The 9,571-nt window shown below is 53.0% G+C and overlaps 1 protein-coding gene across 1 annotated transcript; it reads left to right on the top strand.

Moving 5' to 3' along the window:
• The first annotated feature begins 3,395 nt into the window (after positions 1-3,395).
• Positions 3,396-9,203, top strand: LOC119361581 (calcium-transporting ATPase 4, endoplasmic reticulum-type-like). The gene is made up of 8 exons (XM_037626722.1): positions 3,396-5,304; positions 5,528-5,597; positions 5,725-5,846; positions 5,981-6,259; positions 6,429-6,806; positions 7,568-7,677; positions 7,884-8,112; positions 8,214-9,203. Exons 1-8 carry the CDS (start codon positions 3,898-3,900, stop codon positions 8,790-8,792), a joined length of 3,174 nt encoding a protein of 1,057 aa, XP_037482619.1. The 5' UTR covers positions 3,396-3,897; the 3' UTR covers positions 8,793-9,203.
• Positions 9,204-9,571: the final 368 nt, after the last annotated feature.

Genomic DNA, 9,571 nt, shown 5'->3' with positions numbered 1-9,571 from the left:
CTCAAACCCTCCCACGTCCCTCCCGCCGCCCCCTCTCTCCCCCGTCCATGGCCGACGCCCCGCCGAATTCCGGCGGCCTGGCCATCGACCCGACCACAAAGGTGAAGAAGAAGGCGCCAAGGAAGCCGCGGTCGGAGTGCACGCCGGAGGAGATCGTCAAGTTGGACGCGGAATCAGCGAAGAGGAGGGAACGGAGAGCGGCCGTCAAGATCAATGCCGCCGCGGCCAAGTTCGCCGCCCAGCGCGAGGAGCTGGAGGCCGCGCGGCGCAAGGCCGCTGCCGACGAGAAGGAGGACCTCGTCAACAAAGCGCACGCCATCCTCATGCTTGGCATGGGCCGCCCGGCGGGGTTCCATGCAGCGGCCGTCGGCCCGGCGAGCACAGGCTCGTCGGTCGCCCGGCCTACGCACTGCCAGTCGCCGACATCGCGCGCCGCGCCCATGTCGCCCAGCTTTCCTCCACCCAGGCACGACGGCCAGACCCGTTTCTCGGCGTCGTCGGACGTGGGCTTGTTCGCGCCGTCCACACCACGCCCCGCGGCCGTCATCGACCTCAACGTCACGCCTGGGTCCAGCAGCGGCGGGCGGCCGTCCGTCGAGATGCAAAGAAAGCAGGCGCGTGCACCGTTCACGGGCACCATGCCGGCCCCCCGCGTGTTGTTTGACGGAATGCCAACCTCAACGCCGATGGTGGACGACCCCTTCTACAACCAGTACATGGAGGACGTGATCTTCCATGGTGGGCATGGCCGTGCCTACGACCCCGAGGAGACCCAAAGTCAGGATGACCGCGCCCAGTACGTGCCCAATGAGGAGGCCGACGACTGTGCTAACTACGACCATGGTGATTCGTGGCATGAAGACGACGACATCTATGTCGAAGGTGAAGATGAAGATGAATCCAATGATGTTGATATTAGTGGCGCTCCATTGTTCATAGACGAGCTCACCCAAAGAGCGGAAGCACAAAAGAAGCGGAAGAGCATTCGCACCGGTTCATATACACAAGATGAGGACAAGTTGATTTGTCAATGTCGGATGGAGATTAGGCAAGATCCAAGGACCGGCGCGCAACAAAAGGGCATTGTTTTTTGGACGAGAGTCCACAAAACATTTCATGAAAGGAAGATGTTTGAGCCCTACCAGATTATAAGCAACCGTGGAATCGGTTCGATTCAAAAAAGATGGTTGTTCATCCAACAAGAGTGCAACAAGTATTGTGCCGCATTTGAGAGCGTTGAAGCATGACCCGTGAGTGGTCTCGGCGTTGGGGACATGGTATGCTCTTCTCTTTCTAGCCCTTTCCTTGCTACAGCCATGATACTTCGGCCGTGTATATGTTTGCATGTTCACTTGTTGTTGATCATGTGGTGTAGGCATTTCAATCTTCGGAGGCATTCAAGGCCCGACACAATGACAAGCCATTCACTCTTACGCATTGTTGAACGCTCATCAACAATTGCCCTAAGTTCAAAGATCAATACCGTGAACTTCAAAGAAAGAGAGGCAAGAAAACGGCCAAGTTCGCCGGAGGTGGGGATGGCGAGGCGTTGAAGAGGCCGAGGGGCAAGACCAACTCCAAGATGGACGACATACGTGATGCCTCAACCATGGCCTTGCATGGGACTTTGCATGGCATGATGTCACATAAGGATGTGAGGGACGAGAAGAAGCGACAAAGCAAGGACGAGCAAATGAAGCAATACCTAGACCTCCAAAGACAGAAGCTTGAGATGGAGGAGGCGGCCAAGAAGAGAAAGATAGACATGGAGGAGGCGGCCCGGCAAAGGCAGCTCGACATGAAAGAGGCCGCCCGGCAAAGGCAGCTCGACATCGAGGCCGACAACGTCAAGGCCAGGCAGAGGCAGCTCGACATCGAGGCCACCAATGCCGCCACCAAAGCGAAGGAGGTGGCCCTTGCGATCATGAGCGTGGACTTGTCGAAAATGAGCGACAAGACGAGGGCTTGGTTCTAGGCCAAGCAGAAGGAGATGCTCGACGCCGAAGGCCTGAAGAAGGTGATGTTGCCGGCGTGATGAACTGGGGCCGTGAACTGAGGCTTTGGCATTTGAAATGTCCTTTTTTTAAAAATAGACACAGACATGATGGGGCAAAAGGATGCGTCCGCGTGGTGGGCGCACGGCCACCGCATTTCAGAACAGGCTCGGACGCGACCCCAAATCCCTACCCAAAAAGACAAAAACATGACAAAACGAACGTCCGTTTGGGTCGCGCGGTGAAGCTAGCCTGACGATGATGATGTGGGAGGGCGCATGCGAAAGCCATTCCTCGGAAGGAAACGGAACGCGGGGGCGGCGCCTTTGTGCTCACGCCGCGGCAGCAGCACCGCACGCCGCCCCTTCGCGCCTTTCGCGTGGATGCCCCCTCCCTGTGGGCCCGGCTTGGGGCCTTGCTGCCGCCGGTGGGGCCGGGTGGGCAGTGCGCAAAAGGGGGCGGGTCAAGGCTGAAGCGAAGGATTATTCTGGGGTCAGTTCGAAGGATAGATCAGCGACGTGGATGGATGGATGGAGGAAACGCCTCGCCTTGGGATTATTGGCGGGATCGGAAAACTCTGCAAAGCAAAAAATGCATCCGCCGTCCGTCTGCATGCTGCTCGACGAGTACTTTTTTGCTACTACTACTCCGGACCCTAGGGTTTATTTACCAGCAGCCTGACTAGATTACGACATGTCATCTGGCTCAAACTCCTCATGTGTTGCAAATGTCAATAATTCTTCGGTCACGGGTGTTTTGCTTGTGCTGCATCCTTTTCAGGCGAACACTTCATGTTTCACTGCGATGCACCCGCTTATATAAATAGCAAATTCCGATCAAATAGTACGCAAGTGTTGCTTTAATCTTGAACAAATGCGCCCGCATATGTAAATAGCAGATTCCGATGAAACAGTACGCAAGCGTTACTTTAATCTCGAACAAATGCACCCGCATAAATAGCAAAATCCAAAAAATGGCTCCTCACCAGCACCCTCGCTCTGGTAAAAACCTGTTCATGCTGTAGAACGCCTTCCTCATCAATGCATTTCCTTTGGCACGAGGAGTCGGTCCGGCTGGCATGCGTGTGCACGGCCGCGCAGAAGAGCATGGAAGCGGATACCGCCATTGATGGCGGAGGCAGGGAGAGGAGCAGGCGGGCGAGCAGATGCCGCCATTGATGATGGTGAACAAGGATCAGAGTAGTGGCAGTGGTAGTGCTGGTGCTATTACTGTGAGCAGGACGATTCTACCAATCGTGCCGCTTTTGGCTGGCAGCGGTTGAGAGTGGCCGCACCCGCCCCATCGCATCACACCCGCACGCACCTAGTACCGCCGATCCGACCGCCATTACCACCCATCGCCCGCACGAAGCTTCCTGCCACCTTCCTCGCCCCCTGGCCTGCGCGGCGCGAGTGCTGCTGCTGCGGCTACAAGTACTCGTGGCGGGACGCCAGGCGTGCCCTTCCCACCTGCCCACCACCACCACCACCTCTGCCCCCCTCACCCAACCACCCCCTCCACTCCCCTCTCCGTCCGGTGACTCACGAACCCGCCGCCCGCCGCCGGAGACAGGGAACTCCGGCGTTCGCACCTCCGGGGGAGGCGGCGCGGCGGCTTTGCGTTCGGGCTTGGGTCTGGGTTCTGTGTTGTGTTGATTGGTTCGTTGCGGGGCGGAGGGAATCCCGGCTCCGCACGCTAACAACCGCCTCGCCCCAAGGCCAAGCAAGAGATCTCGCCCCGGACGCCAGCGACATCCGTGGGCGTGCGCGGGGTATAAGACCGCGTCCTCGCCGTCCCCGGGGCGGATTCCGCGAGGCCGCCTCTCGATTTCGCATTGCTGAGATCGCCGCCGGCGGAGGGGGCCTTCCGTCAAAGGCGACTCCTTTCCTCGGCGCGGTCCGCGATGGGCGAGGCGGGGCACGACGCGCCGGCGGTGAAGGAGGAGGGGAAGGGGGCGATGGCGGCGCCGTTCCCGGCGTGGGCGCGGACGGTGGAGGAGTGCGAGAAGCGGTTCGGGACGGACCGTGACCGCGGGCTATCGTCGTCGGAGGCGGCGGCGCGGCTGCGCGCGCACGGGCCCAACGAGCTGCTGGAGCACCCGGGCCCCTCCGTGCTGCAGCTCGTGGCGCAGCAGTTCGAGGACACGCTGGTCCGCATCCTCCTCGCCGCCGCCGCCGTCTCCTTCGCGCTCGCGCTCTCCTCGTCGGCCGGCGCGCTCACGCTCTCGGCCTTCGTCGAGCCGCTCGTCATCTTCCTCATCCTCGTCGTCAACGCCGCCGTCGGGGTGTGGCAGGAGACCAACGCCGAGAAGGCGCTCGAGGCGCTGCGCCAGATCCAGTCCGACCACGCCGCCGTGCTCCGCGACGGCGAGTGGGCGCCCGCCCTCCCTGCCCGCGACCTCGTCCCGGGCGACGTCGTGATGCTCCGCGTCGGGGACAAGGTGCCCGCCGACATGCGGGTGCTCCGCCTCGTCTCCTCCACGCTCCGCGTCGAGCAGGGCTCCCTCACCGGCGAGACCAACTCCGTCAACAAGACGGCCCACGCCGTGCCCGCCGAGGACGCCGACATCCAGGCCAAGGAGTGCATGGTGTTCGCCGGCACTACCGTCGTCAATGGCTCCGCCGTCTGCCTCGTCCTGCACACCGGGATGGCCACCGAGATCGGCAAGATCCACTCGCAGATCCACGAGGCCTCGCAGGAGGACGATGACACGCCGCTCAAGAAGAAGCTCAACGAGTTCGGCGAGGCGCTCACCAAGATCATCGGCCTCATATGCATCCTCGTGTGGCTCATCAACGTCAAGTACTTCTTGACCTTCGAGCTCGACGGATGGGTGCCCAGGAACATACGCTTCTCGTTCGAGAAGTGCACATACTACTTTGAGATCGCCGTGGCGCTTGCCGTCGCCGCCATACCCGAAGGATTGCCTGCTGTGATCACCACCTGCCTCGCCCTCGGAACGAGGAAGATGGCCGCCAAGAACGCGCTTGTCAGGAAGCTGCCCAGTGTGGAGACTCTCGGCTGCACCACCGTGATCTGCTCCGACAAGACCGGGACGCTGACCACCAACCAGATGTCAGTCTCAAAGCTCGTTGCCATCGGTGATGCCCCAGGGAAAGTGAGGAGCTTCAAGGTGGACGGCACTTCGTATGATCCCCGTGATGGGAAAATTTATGACTGGCCTGCTGGGAGGATGGATGCAAATCTTGAGATGATCGCAAAGGTTGCCGCTGTGTGCAATGATGCCAGTGTCTCACATTCTTCAAACCAGTATGTTTCCACCGGAATGCCGACCGAGGCTGCTTTGAAGGTGAGGATTGGTACAGTTCATGCTATTCTCAGTTTCCTTGAATTTTACAGTATTTTAGTTTGAGAATACGGTGGTGCTTACTTGATCCAAAACTGAACAGTTTAGGATACAGTTATCACTGGAGTTTAGGTCGTGTCAGTTCAAATTCAGACAGTACTGATGTTGGAAGACATTCCATTCTTAGGCTCCCATGATGATTGATTTGTTGGTTGGTTTCTTGTAGGTCCTGGTTGAGAAAATGGGTGTACCTGAAGGAAAGAACGGTCTGTCGGTGGATCCGTCTGAGACATTAGGTAAGCATCAATGCATGCTTTCGAGCTTAGCATAACATAACTTACCATTTTGGTATTTTCTGATACGTGCTGCTGAGTTAACCGACAATTATATACTGAGAAATTTTGTGATGGTGTTTGCTGTCAGGCTGCTGCCGATGGTGGAGCAATGCTGCCAAAAGGATTGCGACGCTCGAGTTCGACCGTATGAGGAAATCAATGGGAATCATTGTCACCTCCAAATCAGGAGGCAACACTTTACTTGTGAAGGTGTGAATGTCGTATCTCTTGCTATACGGCCATTTCCCACTGACATGTTAAATAAAATTATCCCGCGTTATAGCACCAATTGTTTTATGTTCGCTGGAGTGACACTAAGTGCATGATGATGTGTCCTGATGCAGGGAGCTGTTGAAACCTTGCTGGAGAGGAGTAGCCATATCCAGCTCCAGGATGGTTCAGTTGTGCCATTAGATGAGAAATCAAGAAAAGCTATTTTGGCTAGTCTCCATGAATTGTCAACAAAAGCTCTGCGGTGCCTCGGATTTGCATACAAGGAGGATCTTGGTGAATTCGCAACATATGATGGCGAATACCACCCTGCTCACAAGCTTTTGCTGGATCCAGCCAATTATGCGGCTATTGAAACTGACCTGATATTTGTTGGTCTTGCTGGCCTAAGGGTAAGACTGCTCCTCATTGTGGATATGTTTTGTAACCAATGCTGCTCTGCACTTTATAATTTGTAATCTAGAAAAATATTTTGGCTGGGGACCATGATTTGTCAGTATGCTTTGCTGGATATGATTCCTTGCAATTGCTGACAAGTCTTTATTCTGAATGTTTTAACAGGATCCTCCGAGGGAAGAGGTCTTTGATGCTATTGAGGACTGCAGAGCTGCGGGCATCCGTGTTATGGTGATTACAGGAGACAACAAAGAAACTGCTGAGGCGATATGCCATGAAATCGGTGTATTTTCACCTGATGAAGACATTAGCTTGAAGAGCTTTACGGGGAGGGAGTTCATGGCACTTGAGGATAAGAAGACACTGTTGCGAAGGACAGGTGGCCTTCTGTTTTCTAGGGCAGAGCCCAGGCACAAGCAAGAGATTGTGAGACTGTTAAAAGAAGACGGTGAGGTTGTTGCTATGACTGGAGATGGAGTAAATGATGCCCCTGCTCTAAAACTTGCTGACATTGGTATAGCAATGGGTATCACTGGCACTGAGGTATATTCTTAATGCACACAATGTTAACTGCTTTTGAACCACCTTTTTGGTTCTCTCTTGAATCAGGGGAAGTGCCCATTTTTCTATAATGTCAAATGAAAAAAGTTTGTACACACCGTACAACCTTACACCAGAGCGTGATTGCAAACCACAAGTTTAGCAGGCTTCACAAAACATACCTAGGCTGATCACAAATACTAAACTGTAGATGCGCTGTTGCAGAATTAAGAGAAAACTAGGAACCACCATCACATATTACATATTTCATGATCCAGAGCAGAGAATATAGGTGCTAACCCCTTTACAAGGTAGCATATCGGAATTATCCATCATTTTGCACTTTAGAGTCTTCAAGGTTTTCTGCTTTAAAATCACTTCTTTCATTGGTTTTCCTGACAAAAACTATTGATATTTTCAAAACCATTGTTTGTCTTTCAACCTTTGTACTTCAGAAACCTCTGAAATGTATTGATACCAGCCCTAGCCCTCGCCTGTTACTGCTTTTAAGCTAACTACTCCCTCTGTAAACTAATGTAAGATCGTTTAGATCACTACTTTAGTGATCTAAACGATCTTATATTAATTTACAGAGGGGGTGCAAAATACTGTTTGAGTTGGACCAGTAAAACAACATTTGGTTGTCAGATTGTAAAGCACGACTTTAGAGGTTCTAAGAGAAGAGTGATATATGCAAAATTAGGCTTTTGTTCAGCTTATAATTTGGGCAGCAGCATCTGAAAAATCATTGTTTTTTTTTTCAGGTCGCCAAAGAGGCTTCTGACATGGTACTAGCTGATGACAATTTCAGTACCATTGTTGCTGCTGTTGGTGAAGGCAGATCTATTTACAACAACATGAAAGCTTTCATAAGGTTTGTGCACTGAGAGCCTTGCTCCCACTTCTTATTGGCAGTTTTGCGATTGCTTGCAATTTCAGTACCATATGACTTGCTAAAGCTAATGTTCCTGAATCGGGCATGAGTAGGACTGCTTGTGCCATCTATCTAGATTTTACATTCAGTTGTTGGAAAACATGATGCTGCTTGAGTATTCTGAAAGTCTTTCTTCACTGCTGCAGATATATGATTTCCTCAAACATTGGTGAAGTTGCCTCGATCTTCCTTACCTCTGCTTTGGGTATTCCTGAGGGGTTGATACCTGTTCAACTTCTGTGGGTAAATCTGGTCACTGATGGCCCCCCTGCGACTGCTTTGGGTTTCAATCCTCCTGACAAGGACATCATGAAGAAACCACCAAGGAGGAGCGACGACTCACTGATCACTCCCTGGATTCTGTTCCGTTATCTGGTAATTGATCACACCACATATCTGTTTGATCCCTTGTAGAAATCTCTGCCTTTCTTTCTTTTTGAGATTAATTTTTCTCACCGGCTATACATAACTTGCAGGTCATTGGCCTTTACGTGGGGGTTGCAACCGTTGGCATCTTTGTCATCTGGTACACCCATGGATCTTTCATGGGCATTGATCTCACTGGAGACGGCCACACACTTGTCAGCTACTCGCAGCTCTCAAACTGGGGCCAGTGCTCTACCTGGGACAACTTCACAGCCGCGCCCTTCACTGCTGGAGCTAGAACTTTCACCTTCGACGACAACCCCTGCGACTACTTCCAGGCAGGCAAAGTGAAGGCGACGACGCTTTCGCTGTCCGTGCTCGTGGCGATCGAGATGTTCAACTCGCTCAACGCCCTCTCTGAGGACACGAGCCTGCTGAGGATGCCTCCGTGGGTCAACCCGTGGCTGCTCCTGGCCATGTCGGTGTCGTTCGGGCTGCACTTCCTCATCCTCTACGTGCCGTTCCTCGCGCAAGTGTTTGGCATTGTGCCGCTCAGCCTGAATGAATGGCTCCTGGTGCTGCTGGTGGCCCTCCCCGTGGTGCTCATCGACGAGGTCCTCAAGTTCGTGGGCAGGAGCACGACCGCCTCAGGCCCCAAGCGGCGTTTAAAAAAGCAGAAGGGCGAGTGAAGGAGGCGGCGGTGGCTAACAGCGGTTGTTCCAGACGCCGCGGTAACTAATCATCAACAAAAAAATTCCAATTTGTTCAGAATGTTCGGACCATATAACAGTGGTCGCCAAAGGAAGGATGTTTATTCAGCGTATAATATATATATATAAGAAACTGAAGTAGATAAAAGGGTTCTTGAACAAAGCTCTCGCTTTTCGCGGAGACTGAACTTAGCAGCTCTGTTCTTGTTTCTTTTTAGTTGTTATAGGTTGCAAACCTTTGATTATATATCCTGTGAATTATATGTAGGTAGTGGTCCCTTGGTCTCTGGGTGTTGGAATATTGCTTTGTTTTTGCTGCGAGCTGTTTGCCGAACTGGAGTGCAAATAATTATACATCACAAGGGAACAGACATTTCTGATTGCTGTTAATGCTGCTGTTTTAAATGTGTCTATGTATTTGCATATCCTATGAATTACAGTTCTTTGGAGCGTATGATGAGAAGAAGCAGAGTACTTAGTTGTGGTGATTTCATTGGTTGCTCTGTTATTATCTGCTTTGAGATGCTGTAGTTCATACACCTGCAACAACTTTTTTGTAGCACAACCTGCTTGTTCTCAAGCACAACTCCCAGCACAGGCCTCCGCCACTTGTAGCAGTGAAGAACAGGCAATGCTTGTTAGCTATCGCTAATAGCTAGACTCAAATACCTTAGTTGGCTCCATGTTCACAAGACACGAAGTTTTGGCTTGCCATTTCCTACACTAGGCGCTATGGAGCGGCAAAACCCTATTTGACG

Source organism: Triticum dicoccoides, chromosome 1A (assembly GCF_002162155.2).
Source record: "Triticum dicoccoides isolate Atlit2015 ecotype Zavitan chromosome 1A, WEW_v2.0, whole genome shotgun sequence".
Classification (NCBI taxonomy): Eukaryota; Viridiplantae; Streptophyta; class Magnoliopsida; order Poales; family Poaceae; genus Triticum; species Triticum dicoccoides.
Note: the sequence above shows the minus strand (reverse complement) of the source record. Positions and strands in the feature narration are given on the sequence as shown.

What these genes read in the sequence shown, in the direction of transcription:
- LOC119361581 (XM_037626722.1), top strand. Translation starts at nt 3,898, where the DNA reads ATGGGCGAGGCGGGGCACGACGCGCCGGCGGTGAAGGAGGAGGGGAAG. An exon ending in GGATCCGTCTGAGACATTAG is followed by an intron (nt 5,598 to 5,724) that starts GTAAGCATCAAT and finishes GTTTGCTGTCAG; the next exon opens with GCTGCTGCCGATGGTGGAGC. An exon ending in AACATGAAAGCTTTCATAAG is followed by an intron (nt 7,678 to 7,883) that starts GTTTGTGCACTG and finishes TCACTGCTGCAG; the next exon opens with ATATATGATTTCCTCAAACA.